This window comes from Chroicocephalus ridibundus, chromosome 8 (genome assembly GCF_963924245.1).
Source record: "Chroicocephalus ridibundus chromosome 8, bChrRid1.1, whole genome shotgun sequence".
Lineage (NCBI taxonomy): Eukaryota > Metazoa > Chordata > Aves > Charadriiformes > Laridae > Chroicocephalus > Chroicocephalus ridibundus.
The window spans coordinates 20,742,493-20,757,650 of NC_086291.1; the positions used below are offsets into that span (position 1 = coordinate 20,742,493).

The window sequence follows — 15,158 nt, forward strand, 5'->3', positions numbered from 1 at the left end:
GGAGGCTTCATTAGGAGATTTCAATTTTTTGAGTAATGGGCAGTTCCTGGAAACTTATAAAAAATAGATGAAGACTGGGATCCTCTAAGCACAATGTCCTCTCACATAACGGGGCCACAGAAATTCATAGGGCTACCATAGCCCTTGGGCTCAGCCAAGGCTCCATAGTGCCAATTAGAAATTAATTTTCTTAGAAAACAACAATCTGTCAAAATTAAAGTGAAATTTTTTCCTGCAAACATTTTTGGCACCAGGATAGAGGTAGAAGGTGAAGAAAAAACAGAGAGATTTTACAACACTCAATAGTCAGAGGGTAAACTTGGAATCCAGGGGACACAGCTGAGACTCGGGATCACATCTGGGATTTAAACCTGGCTCTCCCACGTCAGGCTCGTGTACAGGTCAGCACTGTGCTAGTATGAGTGTGTATCCTGTGAGAGCTGTTTCACTTTGTATTAATAATTCAGTATTTGCAGGGAAGTGGAGAAGAGAGAGAGACTCATCCTACAGTCTAGTGGTCAAACACCCACCTGGGATACTGGAATCCTTCCCTGTCAAAACCACCCAACAAACAGGAGGGTAGGAAGGAGGAAACAGCAATGCTTCTTACAGCTTAGCAATTTTCAGCTGATCAAATTAGATCAAAACAGGAAGGTCACTGCCCGAGCACTGGCTGGGAAGAAAACACTGACTGTGACAACTCAAAGCTAAATGGGGTTTTTAAAGTAATCTCATTAAGTCTCCCCTTGAAAGATTTTAAAAAAAAAAGTTTTAAAAAAAGAGACATGTCTGTTCTCAAAACATCCCAGGATCTGGCAATGATATTAATAAACCTTTTTTTTAAAATTATTTTTTATGTATTTCAGACAAACCATAGGAAACTACCTGTCATTTAGTAATTTAAAAGGAATTAAGAAGAAATTCCCTTTTCAATGTCTCTCTTTTCTGGAAAAACAAATGACAATCCTCCTGCATAGAGCTGCTTCCACAAGAGGCAGAGGAGAAGAGGAGGGAAGAGGCCAAGGGGAAGTCGTATACAGAAAAGCTTTCTTCAGTACATGGCCACGTAGGACATTTCCGAACACTGGAGGACAGGGAAGACTGTAAGTCAAAATGTCAGGCTGCTGCTTGGACAGGGCATTAACATACTTTCATTATTTGCTCTTTGACAGAAACCTTCATCAAACTCAGCGGAGAGAGTCTGCACTCACCTGTATTAAGAAATGTGCGGACATAGTGAATTTATAAAACATTGAAGAACAGCTGTCCTTTCAGAGAGTGACTTCCTTGCAAGGTGTTCTGGCCCCTGCCACCGGGCCGCAGAGCTTCCCTGGCCACGCTGCCAGCCCGCCGGCCCCCTCAGCTGCTGCCAGGCGCCATGAAGCACCTTCCTCCCCTCAGGCCCCGCCGGCCGGGAGCCAGCCCTCAGCTTTCAGCAAAGCCCGGGCCAGCCTGCAGCCTTATTTCGGGGTGCAAAACGTGGACTTTTGCATGTTGAGCTGCGGTGCCTTACCTCCAGCTTTCTGCTGGCCACCTCCTCTCACAGGCTGAGGCCCTCGGCCAAGGCGCGGGGCTCCTTCAGCTCCCAGGGGAACGAGTGGAAATGCAGAGCGCCGAGGACAGAGCACGTTCCTGCCCGTGACACGAAGGGAGGAATGTGTCCCTGCTGCTGATGGCGGGCCCTAAGCACAGCAGCTTCTGCTTTTCACTCTCTGCAGCAAAACCACCCTTTCAGACACAGCAACCCCTACAGCAGCAGGCAATGCTACTGAACGCAGGGAGAATTTCCTATGATTTACGTGTAAAGAGAAGGGGAGAAAAGATAAGCAAGCCCAGACTGATCTAAAATCCAGTTGAATCCAGCACTACAGAAACTCCTCACAGGCTGGGTGATGCTGAGGGTCACCAGCTTCAGGCCCAGGTCCTTTCAGACCTCCCCAGCAGACCCGACCGAGGGCTGGGGGCAGCTGCCACCCCACCCGCGGGGCCTCCCGTCACCAGCGTCACCGCGCCCTGCCGGGCAGAGACCCCCACCGGCACCTACTGCTCCTCTGTGCCACGCCGTGCCATTCCTCATCCAGAAAAGAACTAAAATCTGCACGACTGGAAAAAGTCCAGGAAGCAAGACACAGCTTTTGGCTGTGCCCTGTATCTGCTCTAAGTTTGTGCGCCAGAGAACACGATGAACCAGCTGTGCTTTGGTAAAACACACAGGAAATGGACCAGGCTTATTGCTTCTATAATAGCGCTGATTTTATCATATAAAATTAATTCTCTCTTGAGAGGAATTATTTGAAAAAACAACAAAAACTTATGGACTCTATCAGATAGTAAAACAGAACAAGAAGTTTAAGCAAATCCAAGTCGAAAACCAATACTTTACACTATGACGCGACTTTCATGCCAGGACCACAGAGCACTTCCCAACAAGCCTGTAGGCATGTAAGTGGTGTTACTGCCATTTCACGGACAGGAGAAATAAAGCACGGAAAGGTCAAGTGCCTGGCTGCAGGCCACACGGCTCAGCCCTGGCATGGCCAGCAACAGACCTCAGAAGTATGGCCACCCTGCCCCTTGCTCTCACAAGACGACAGGCTCTCCCATTTTTTGTCTTCTTGTAAGCATGCTAGTGCTCTTGATTTAAAATTGCTTTCCTGCTTTTGTAAATTTGTACACTGCTATACCCCGATCGCTGAGCAGAAAGCATTGCCTGTTGGCTCTGTGGCTTTCTTTTGCGCAATGAGTTGTGGGATTGAGCCCTACTGATGTCAATTATCAGCAAGAAACCTTTATATATTTGTCTGCAACAATACACTCTTTCTTTATTATGCTCTCATAATAAATTGACAGCACTTCCAGTGGTTTTCATATTTTTTAAATAACTAGATCTGCATCATAGGTAATGGTGCATCCTAAAATGACATTTTCCATCTCCTTTAATACATGTAAAACTTCAGGAAAAAAATCCCCACATTTTTACACTTACACACACACACATACATAAAAATAAAAGAAACAAAGAACTTTTCCTCAGGTCCCATTTATAACAGAATTATAAACCACAAAAATGCTGGTACGTCCTCCCTTATAGCTGAGCATCCAGGTGCCACTGTAATTTATGCTACATACATGTTTTAAATTTGTGACATAAGAGACACTTTTCATAATGCAGTCATTTTATAGATTTTATTAGACAGACTTATGGTAGGAAGGAATATTCAGAAATTGCAACTTAAATGAGAAAATGTGAATGGTGTTACTTATATAAAATACTGCTGCAATAGTTCTTTTATTAATTTTTAATGCACAGCACCCACTGTGACCTCCTTTATTCTTTTCCTGTCAACATGGCAGGCTAGAGAAATTGAAATGGGCTGTAGCTGTTCTCTTCTTGTTCCCCTCTTCCTCCCATTTTGCATAATATTAAAATATAACATCTTATTGGACTGTCACTGTGAAATAATCATTATACAATAGGCATAATGATTTTTTCTGATTGTTATCTCTTCCTTGCTTTTCAGCGTTCTCTCAAAAATTCCAAATTCCATGTAGTTATCTAAGGCAATAAGGCAATTTTCCACTGAATACACTCGTCTGAATTAAAGTTTGTTTAAAAGGTATCTTTTGCTACATTTCTTACGGTTCTCCAAGGATAACACCAGTCACAAAAAATAAAGCATTTTATGCCTGTCTGGTCTCCTCTGATTACGTTTTTGGGGTGAGGTAGGAGGTGGGTCCCATAAAACAGTGTTTGACTCAATCAGGACGATGCTATTATTTCTGTTACGTATATTTACTGCTACCTCCATCACCAAGGAGACTAATCTCCATACCAGTAAAGTCAAGAAGCTCACAGTATTGTCTTTGCAGGGCCAAGTTCATGTTGTCACAGCAACAGAGTGCACAGGGTCAATAGATTAATACATTAGTGTGCACAGGCACTGAACTGGAGTGTAAAAGTTTTGCTGCTGGTTTTAAAATTAAACTGTGAAGCAGGACTTGGAAATACGGCCTACACAAGATATTCTTGTATATCTCAAGGAATAGGCAACAAAAATACGCATATATTTGCCTAATACAGTCTATCATTTTTATCACAGAGGGAAGAGGAGGAAATAACCTCCTTGGAAAAGGTGCGCTCAGCGGGAAGGAGAGAGGAAGGCTGGAGTTCGAGCTATGAAACATACACTGTATTTGGATTGTTGATATTTCCCTCTGCGATGCCCTTTCATTAGCCTCTGTCTAACGTGGGGCCTGACAATTGTGACAGAATGAAAAATTTGAGGAAAAGCGAGGGTCAGGAGAGAAGAGATTTCCTTCCCTCTCTAGCGACCCTATCACAGTATTCTGATGCAGCGCTTTACCATTAAGGAAAGGGCAACCCAGGAGCCTTCACACTTAATCTGTTCCATCTGTCATGACTATTAGAACCATTGACCAGCAGTGAGCTTTAAGAACTCCGTGCGACTGCAGACATGATATTCTAGCCCACTACAAGGACCTCCTGATGTTTTGAAAGCCTCCAAGGAAGTACCATGCATCAAAAAGGGCAACACCTACCTGACATGCCACCATATGTGGTCCTCAGTCCTCCACCAACTGCTGGCCAAGGTGTGCTGTCTGCTTTCAGTCCCATCAGTCCTGACACAGTGTTGGTGGCTGTAACACCATCTGCGCCACCTGTGAAAGAAAAGGTCAGTCGATTTTGTTAAATCATGTGTATAAGAACAAGAGAGGGAAAAAACACAACAGAAAAACTGTGAAACTGTGAAATAACTAGAAACTCAAATAAACAGCCTAAGACAGAAAGCAACAAACTGTAAGGGGATGCACAGAAAGGTCCTTAAGACCAATCCCGGGCTGATAAATCTAGCCCTAGCTTCAAGGCAGGCTGCATCAGTTGAAAGAGCTGTAAGGGCTATAAGACAGCACACGTGGGAAACACTGTGGCTGACAGGAGGATCTCTGCCCTTCAGCTGTGTGGGACAGAACCTGCTACAGTGGTTGTTCAACACCTGGAGGTGCCCCAGCACAGGGGTCACCTCATCCAAGCTGATGACACCAACTGTGCACTGATGGAGACAACCCATATTCTCATTTCTTATTGTGAGGAGCAAAACAAAATGACTGTGTGATAGAGAAATGATGACCACAGTTCTAAGTGATGGATTAATCCACCTACTTAAGTGCAAAATTATTTCCTGCCATGTTGTACTTTAAGCTCTAAGGAAAAAAATATACCTTCAAAAGGTGTATTTCTGTTTTCTCAGGATGCACACACCATTTTCACTACTAAACATAGGAATAGGGGAATGTACAGTGGTATGGTAAACATATAAAGATGATAGAAATAGGAGCGTGCAGACAAACACACAAAAACATATACGATTTATTGTTAAGAGTCTAATATAATTCTCTTCATGTATTGCTATATTCTAGAAGCACGGACAAAAATTATGAAGCCTTTGATCACTGTGCTTATTCTAAATACAACAAATAAACTATTTTCTTATTAGTTTCTGTTATTTGTTATTATTCCAGCAACTCCCCTATCTTCCCCCATCCAGCAAATTAGTAAATCTGCACAGCTTGTGCACTGGAGTCTGTTACCTTCCTGCGCAGCCATCGCAATATTCACAATATCAGTGACATTTGGGGTCAGCTTGGCAAAGAAAGGAATCTGAACAGCTTGTCTAACCCAGCGACAGATGTTCCGTACCAGCTCTGGATCCTGTTCAAATAGGTCAGATAAATATAGAACATAATTAAAAGTAATATGAACAAAAGGTATATAAAGGAAATAGAAAACTTTGCTGTAAGTGGCTCTACTGCAATTTAGTGAAATTACGCATCAGGACTGAACCTCATCTCATTAGTTAACTTATTTCAGACACTTCAAGTAACTGTAAATCCATTACACAAAGGTTAGTTCATGAAAAAAAGGAAAATTTGCTTTATTTTTTTTTTCCCCAAAAGACAAAGATATCACAACATGTTCCCTTCCCAGAAAGGGAAAAATATAATTTAGGATGACAGAGACTTTCTTTACCCACTTATTTAAAAAAATACTTTTCATTTTTAATGACTCGCTCCATGTAAAGTATGTTGAAAATAACCAGTATCCTACAAAATAACGCGAACCTGAAGCATTGGCTGATCATGCCTTGATCAAAACAACAAGGATGAGTCAAGGTTGCAGGGCTATCAGAATGCAATTCAGCATTTCTGAACTCTCTTCTGACTTCAGAGAATAACTTGGGATGGCCATAGTGTAAATGAAAGATCAAAATCTTCTCTGTTAAAGCCAGAAATCGAAATCTTCAAGTGTTGGCTTTTCACAATTTCCAGGCATTTACTTCCCTTATGGAATATGTCTCCTTTAGACAGTAATCAACCATCCTTTCCATTGAGAACGGCTCAGTGGAACTAACATTCTGTGTCCGGCACATGTAATGGTTATTGTTCAATATAACTCTTAGGGTATGGTTTGTTGTTTTTTTCCGTTGACTATTGATCATGCTCTTCAACAAATACCTTAAAATTTGCAATACTGACACATGTAGAACACAGTGCATGATCTGGTTAAAAACTGAATGGTGCTATTAGAAGATTTAGTACAAGCACAACCTGGGGTAGGTTAATTGTTACCACAGCCATTATTTATATTTACTAAATCTTTATCACTCTCTCAGATAATTAAGTCTGTTACATATTAATAACTTTCTTCCATTTGGATATTGTAAAAACTCAGAAAGCTGCACTGCTTTCTAGTAACTGAAAATGGGATGAGCCTAAATGAAGTTTAGTTTAAAACAATTCAGTGGACACCAAGGTTGTCAGTCTAGGGAACACACAGAAAATATCGAAAATATCCCCTTGTCCTTTTTTTTTTTTTTTTTAACACCAATGGTTAAATACAAACAAAACAAAACAAAAAAAGAAAACCCCACAGGCTGTGTTCCTGGAAAGTACACAGTGCTTGACATGAATAGTAAAACCCTGCGACTTAGCTGTGCCATTCCAATAAAAATGGTGATCTCCCCACCCATGCAGCTTCCATGAAATATGTATGAACGCCGCACTGACGGTATGAAAGTAGTGGCATCTTTGACTTTCATTTCTGTTTTGAATTTCCTTGAGGCCCAACACAGAAATGAGAGACCCTCTAGAAGACATGAATTCTATATCCTTTATGTTAATTCTTCTTAGAAATCCTTGTCATAATGTTCAGGATGTTGCCACCACGTAACTCATTATGCTGACTCTGTCGTGCTTATAGTGCTGCCATAAAAATTCTTACTACAACACACACGAACATTTTAAAAATTACAATTATTTTAATCCACATGGAATAACTTATTGGGAGATCTCTCATTCGTATAAACCCGATTTCCATCCTACCTAAGACAATTTAACTAGTTCGCCTTTCTTAAGAAATACTAATTTGATTCCACGTCCCCCCTCCCCAAAAGTAAGTAAAGACCTTAATTTTCCATCCGTTCTGCTTCTGCCACACCAAGATTAATGCAACAAATGCAATGGAAGGGTCTTCAGTTTCTCAAACTAGCGAACAGTTTGAATATCTGATTGCACAACACGTCATTAGACAAAGCCCTTTGGAAAGGCTCACTCATATCAGTCCTGGAAACCTGCCCATTTTCGATACCCATAAAACCACAGGTAACTTACTAAGAAAATAATTTGAAAACTCAGCTGAAGGAGGTGAAATCTTTGATTTTACCTCACTTAATATTCCAAGGGAAAAATAGGAATATTTAGTGAGGAAACATGGAAAAAATGAAAAAAGTTATCTCAGTGCTTTGCTGCATAGCGAGACAGTCACTGATAGGAATTGGAAAGGTGTTGTATTTTATATAAAAAAATAGAATTTCCATTAAATTTGAAAATTTTGGACTGAAACAGATATTTCTAAAGCTGATCTTTTCCCCTTGTAATCTTTTATCTAATTCATTTGTTCATTAAATAAATATCATATAAATATAATGCTGGATATCTTAAAAGAAATTACTGTTTTGGAGACCTTATAGCAGCCTTCCAGTACCTGAAGGGGGCCTATAAGAAAGCTGGGGAGGGACCATTTGCAAGAGCATGTGGCGATAGGACGAGGGGCGATGGTTTTAAACTGAAAAAGGGAAGATTTAGACTAGATAGAAGGAAGAAATTTTTTACAATGAAGGCTGTGAGACACTGGAACAGGTTGCCCAGAGAGGTGGTGGAGGCCCCATCCCTGGAGACATTCAAGGCCAGGCTGGATGAGGCTCTGAGCAATCTGATCTAGTTGAAGATGTCCCTGCTTACTGCAGGGGAGTTGGACTAGATGACCTTTAAAGGCCCCTTCCAACCCAACGCATTCTATGATTCTGTGGTTCACCCTTGTGCCACCCCCAAAACACACGCACAGGTGACAGATATCACTGCTCCCCTTTGCAGCGCGAGTCCTACAGCGGAGCTGTACTGGAGCATCCAGCTGACCCAACCTCCCACCCTCCTCCTCCACCTCTGCCCTCTGCTCTGCCTCCAGCCCCCTCCCGCTCACGCTCCTCCTGGCGCAGTGGCCCACATCAGAGAGCCACCTGAGCCTGTCCTCTCTCCCCCTTCACTGCAGTGACATTGCAAGTGTCCAGCGGCCACAGACACTACATGCCTGAGCTTCCCTGCTGCCAGAATGATTTCAATGCCATGAAGCCACTGCATGAGAATACCAGAGCTTTTATGCCCTACTGACAACTAACATATTCTCAAAGAGGAATAATATCCCCACCTGCTTTTATCTGTAACATCCCGTTTTCTTCTGCAGATCACCCAGAATAAGTTATTTGTTCATTTATAAAATTCATGCTTTCCTACTAATTTGCACTGAGGACTCTGAAAAATGCATCATACGTCATCAGATGGTTGAAACCAGAACACATTCATGTCACTGGACAGCTAATTTCCATACAAAATGAATTAACTACACTTGTATAATGCAGGGGAAGTTCACTGGGTGGTGTGCAATCTCTCCATAGAAGTTTGCCTTTGGACTGAGAACACAAGAACACAACTTCTGAGAAAGATTTAAGTGATTAGAAACAGAGAATTCACTTCTAAGTGCAACTGTGGACTAAAGAAATTATCCCAATTTGAAATGCAGTTCAAAACTTAAGATTTCTGGGAATATTAATTTATCTTTTTCAGCAAAGTTTTAAACTCAGGTGCAAAAAATTTAACAAGTTGAACAGCCTGCTACCAAAACTAGTTTTAAAGAGGCAGTGTACAGGCTTCATTTTGCCCTAATTCATTTTGCTGAACTGGCCTCCCATCTACTTGGATTTCTGAAAGATTGATCCCAATTTACAAATTGCATTTACTGATTCTTAGCAGAGATTTGATTTATCAAACATGAGCACCTAACTTGTACGAGAATGAATCTTGAGGCCCGTGAATCACGTTACAAAACTCACCATCACTGCTAATACTACATAAATATCCTTTTTTACCCCGATTCACTTTATGAAAATGTCTTCAGCTTTTATCATTGATAAAGTGGTTGATGAAGCCTGCATAGTTGAAAAGTATTTTCTAAATGGCTTGATACGTAAAATGTTATTAGCTGTAAAAACAGCTGGGTATTTACATTTGCAAAATCAACAATATGAACCAACTGAAATATTATTCTGCTTAATGTAGTACAGGATTTTAATCCTTTTCGTTCGAAGTCTACAATGTTGCTATAAATTATCTTCTTCTATTAAACATAACTAGGTTTGTTGGTTCTCATTACTGATGATACAGTGCAATTGTTACAGAATGTGCAGCATAATTTTGCTCTGTGTGTCAATCCAGAAGAATGAACAAATGCTTCAATGGACTGTAACATCCATTGGTAGCACACTTCATTTATCTGCTGCATTTTAAAAAAAAAAAACAAAAAAACACCATCTAAATAAAAGCATGGTGAAATTATCATCATCTAAAACATAATATTGATTCATGCACTGTACCTACAGGAATCTGTTGGTAATTTAATACGATATAAAGTCTCTTTTGGTATGAGATGTACATCAGTGTGTCTTCTGTCTTTCTGTTCTTAATCAAATATTGCTTGTTTATTCCAAAGGCACAAGAGATTTGAATGTTACAGGGGTTGTCTTTTTACTTCCCTAAGCTGCAGTACAGAATCATTTTTTCCTGAATATTCATTATAGCCTTGGGCTAGATTCAGCTTTTAATCCTAACTACTCATTGCCAATGGGTAGCTATACTAGAGGAAAAACAACTATTCACCTTTTTTTCTAAATGATCACATGATAAGCTTAACTACAACCATAACTATAAGAGTAAGTCCTCAGAAATTAAAGCAGCAAGTTGTCTACTGATTGCATTTGGCATTGGTAATGAGATGAATCCCACGTCCTATCACCCCCAAGGCAGATACATCCTGCATGTTTAAAAAGGAGTGTGAAAATGCTGTGCTGGGAGTAGGTCACCTCTCCTTGTGTTTCATGGAAAGAAAAAAAACCATGAAAAGATTACCACAGAAATGTCAGGCTGTAGATTTTTGGAAGTTTTGGAAGTTTTTACTATGACCTATTTTCAGTGTTCTTGCAGGGTCCTCATTTTTATACTATCCTGTTTCTCCACCATCTTTATACTGTGTCTAGAACAGCGCTCTGAAGTAGGGAAGTACTATTATACCTGTTTAATAAATGGAGAGAGAAGCATCAGATAGACTGAGGTGCACCTCCTCAAACTCAACTTATTTTGGTGCCCAGTTTTTACCAAGTCATTTGCATAAGGATCTGAAAAGGTTTGTCTGGCAGAAAACTGCACTTGATTCTTCAGAATACCTTAAACCGTGAGATACTTTCCACATTAACAAAAGAATTTTTTATTACTTGAATTGAATCGGTTTTTCAGAGTATTTGAATAATGCAAAAGATAGAAATACAAGTACTTTAAGGTAACAAACACGCTTTTCCTAGCTATGCACAGTTTTTTGGAAGCACATATGTGTGTGCGCATGTATGTAAGTATGTGTTGCATGCAAAAAGAACGCAATGTCAGCCTGAAAGATGTCATAAAAATAAACCTGTTATAGAATTTCCCCCAAGAACTTCAGAAGGAAGGTTACCACTCCATAGAGCACATTAGCTGATCTTGTCTAATTAGCGCTAGAGAAAATGGACCATACCACGCAATCTTCAGTCCATCCCTAATTACTATAATGGTGGCAGTTCTGCCTCGCTAAGAACAGGGTAAGGACCTTTGCAGTTGTGGAAAGTATAAAAACATAACTCTTCTCAGACTGATGCATGAAGGCTTTCTTACGTAGGACTACTGGAGTTACCATTACAGGTCATGCTGATGATTTGTGCAAGTCCATTATCCTGACCATGATGATGGGAAGTTGTAGATGGCACAGATAATGATGCAAGATGCATTAGGACTTTGCATGCAAAGTCCTTAAATCTCATCTATCGCTGACTACAATTACCTAAACAACAAAGTTTCAGAAATTAAAATACTTTATTCTATTTAATGCAAGTGTAAGTCTTTGATGGACACAAAACTATTCTCATATATATCTCTTGCCAATGAGTTTCATGGCTAAATCATGCATTATGTCAACGTGTTTGCAATTTTAAATACCAATACAAAGTTACAGAGGACTTTGGATTTGGATTAATTTAACAAACATGAAGCTGATGTGGGATTTCTTATATATGGTTAGCAGACAAGGGGCACCAAAAGTCCGTCATCAGCGCATTCTGGTGACAGATTTTCTTTCTGTACTGGCTCTTCAGAAAAAAATATATCTTGTAGTCCTCTTACATCTGTTATCATTGAAGGAATTTTTTATATGAAAAAATGCTCTACAGTTAACTTCCTCATTCTGCACAGTAGAAACATTTTCCAAAACAGTATGGATAGCTATGGGAAAAGGAGGGAGTGCTTTCAGGAATGACGTAGCCTAAGAAAAATTTCGTAACAGAGAATTTGCAAGATTTGGCTTTTAAATTTAATTCATGTACTATTCTCACTTTCCTGTTTCATTCAACAATAGCCTATAAGGGGAGGGTTAAACCTGTCCTCACTCAAATTGCTGCCCGAGAGCCCATGAGGACTCAAACGCACCCTCATCTGATAAACAAGTAAGGGGAAAAGAATCTTTCACTATCTGCAAACAAACAACTTCCATGCAACAAGCAGACTTTCTTCCGGGCCGTGCTGCCCTTTCCTTTTGAACATTACAGTGGCACTACCTGCCATGACCTGCAGTGCAGGCAGGCAGGGAAGAGATACATTTGGAATGGCTTTAGAAGGTGAATAATGATCATTTCTATAGATTGCTTACCTATCTAATCCACTCCACCAGCTCAACATGTAGGTCTGGATCTGCATCTTTTACAGAGACCCCGCAGATGTTCTGAGGACTTGTTCTCCTGATAAGCTGTTAGTTTAAATGCTTCTTATATGTGTTTCTCGTATTTCTTTTCCAGATCAAACATGGATCCAGAAATCCATTAGGAAATCAGAATTAAAAAAAAATAATCAAAATTTCTCTCTGTGTGTGAAGAGCTACTCTTTTGCTATTCCTTCAAACGTGAAGAAAAAGTAAAAGTATGGGAATTTCAGCTTAAAGCATTGCAAATTAGTATCTTTAGCATTCACCTCTTTTTCTTCTTTCATATTACTATCGATCTTTTCCACAGCTACCTTTTCTCCCTCCTCCTATGTGAGTTGTCCAACAGTGCCTTCACAAAACTGTTTCTCTCTAAACCTACTCAAAATTTCCACAGGACCTAAGCAGAGAATTGCAGTCCATCACAATAGCGAGAGAGACACCATTTCTGAATCTCGTGGTTAATTTTACTGTCTTCTCACATGCTAGAAAGGGGCAGTTTAGGTTGTACATTTGTCCCATTTCAAACTTAATTAAAGCTAACAATTTGTTTAAAGCCTGTCAAATTAAGGGAAGGCTTTCCCAGGATCGAAGACGAATAACTCTCCACTTCTCATCTGGAGTTAAAAATGCTTCCTCATTGCTCAGGAAATTTGACAGCTTTTGGTCAACATCTATTGACCGCAGCTGTCAAAAAGAAAGAAATGAGGCAGTTTAACCTAAGGCAGGAATAACAGTTTTCACAGTTGTATGTGAAGCTATCTATATATATTAGGAAAAAATTCAAAAAATGCCTAAATGACTTCAGAGGCTTTTGGTCAGCCTGCTCAACCCCACAAAAATGTAGCTGCTGGATGAGAGCTTATATCCTTCTGGCTAGAATCTATGATATGATGTGATGTGAAACCAATGCCACAAAATAAACTTTTAGAGATAACGACAGTATGTGAATTCAGGGCTGTTTTTCACTAAATACTGTACTGCCTTTTGGCCTGAGATCCAAAGTGTACCGAAGGTAGTGGAAGCCTTTTCCATCAGTTTAGCAAAAAAAAAATTTACTTCAAAATCTTATTAGACATCTTCAATAAAATGGTACAGGAAAATCCAATTCAGGATAAAAATTCAAAAATGTCCATAAATGGATAATTTCATATTTTGTTCTGGGAGGATCAAAATGCTTCATTCCAGTTTAGGCCTTCAGCTTTTATTAATTAACTTGCACTTTGAAACAAGAGGTTTCAAAATGAAGTAGGGTTTTAGGGGTTCGGTTTGTCGAAGAATTTTTAAAAGATCAGAGATTAATATGGGAAGAATTAAGCAAGGTCCACATAGTTACCATTTAACTACACTACCATAGCAACAATATGTAGTGTGACTATTGCTCACTGGTTTAATTCAAGGATGTAAATTATTTTCTACTCTCTTACACACTCCATAATGTTCCTTTCTTTTAACAAACCTTTTAAAAGTAGTCTACTGGGTAAATTAAGACATTTATGTTATTTCTACATAATAAGTGTTCTCTTTATAATTTGAACAAAACCAGTAATATTTTTAAACTGAAGAGATACCATATGGTTTATACAATTAAGCATGGACTATTAGTGAAAAAACTACATTTTTGCTTACAAAATACTGCAGATTAAGATGAAGAACTATAGCTTGGAAAATTTCCATTAGCTTTTACAGACTACATTCTTTCTTTTTCTTATAGTTTTTCACTTAGGCCAAAACATTACCATTTGAATACCATGTAAAAGACTATATATATTTTTATTTTAATGTAGTTTTTACTTTTTATATTTATAGGGAGTAATGACCCCCAATTTATAGGTGTTTTTGCCAAAGTAAAAATCTAAGCAAGAGCCTGGCAACTTGATTCAATTTTTTTTTTTTTTCCTGTGAGATATTTTAAGAACTAAAAAACCCCTGCCACCTAGCTCCATTCTTAGATGCTAGGACTTTATTACTTTAAAGTAAAGCTGCAAGCACGGTGTCATGATTTGATCAGCTGCTCTTCAGATCAGTTACTTCAAGTTCCACTTGGGGGAACCTAATTGAGATTCTCCTTTTTTTCCAGTGATACCAATGTGTCATGGGATAAAGTCGAGTCACTCTGGATTAGGTCCAGACTTTGGTCATGGCTGAGCTGAGAAGTCAAAGCTCTGAGACCCAGGCTATACCGGGAGAGATAACAGCAGGTATTGAGAAATGCCAACAGGAGACTATGACAATACCGTTGTTCCTCCTTCTCACAGTTAGGCTGCTTGGAAAAACTTGGAAAAAAACATTGTTGCACATTAAAAAATGGAACTTGAAATTTAACAGTGTTTAACCAAATAAACCTTAAAAGACTCATTAAAAGCTTTGGCAGAATCAGAATTTATCAATATATGTCAATTTTAGCAGATCCCCATCTCCTTCTTCTTCCTCATTTGATATAACAATCACTATTTCTCCCTTCTCCAGCTCTGCAATTAGAACCTTTGAAAGATGTTAAAAGCCTAAGACAAATAGCCTTTGATCACTTCTCTCCATTCCAAATGAAAAAATGGGAAAAATAAGCATTGCCTTATTGTAGTACACTACTGGAGCTGCACAAATGAACGATACTTAACAGTACATTTAAAACAAACAAAAAAAACCCGAAACACCTTCTCCCCCCCCAAAAAAACCCCAACCAAACTACCAAACAAACCAAAACCACTCCAAAGCTTTTTACCATATCTCATCTAATAGATGCCAATATTAA

At 39.4% G+C, this 15,158-nt stretch overlaps 1 protein-coding gene across 3 annotated transcripts in view; it reads right to left on the minus strand.

Annotated features, from left to right (window-relative positions):
- DPYD (dihydropyrimidine dehydrogenase) overlaps positions 1 to 15,158 on the minus strand; it is a 365,350-nt gene that overhangs the window by 91,879 nt on the left and 258,313 nt on the right. For all 3 annotated transcript variants that reach the window (XM_063344207.1, XM_063344208.1, XM_063344206.1), the window contains 2 exons: positions 5,611 to 5,731; positions 4,561 to 4,680 (listed from right to left, as the gene is read on the minus strand). In XM_063344207.1, the coding sequence (XP_063200277.1) occupies positions 4,561 to 4,680; positions 5,611 to 5,731 (241 nt within the window). The remainder of the gene's footprint in view (positions 1 to 4,560; positions 4,681 to 5,610; positions 5,732 to 15,158) is intronic.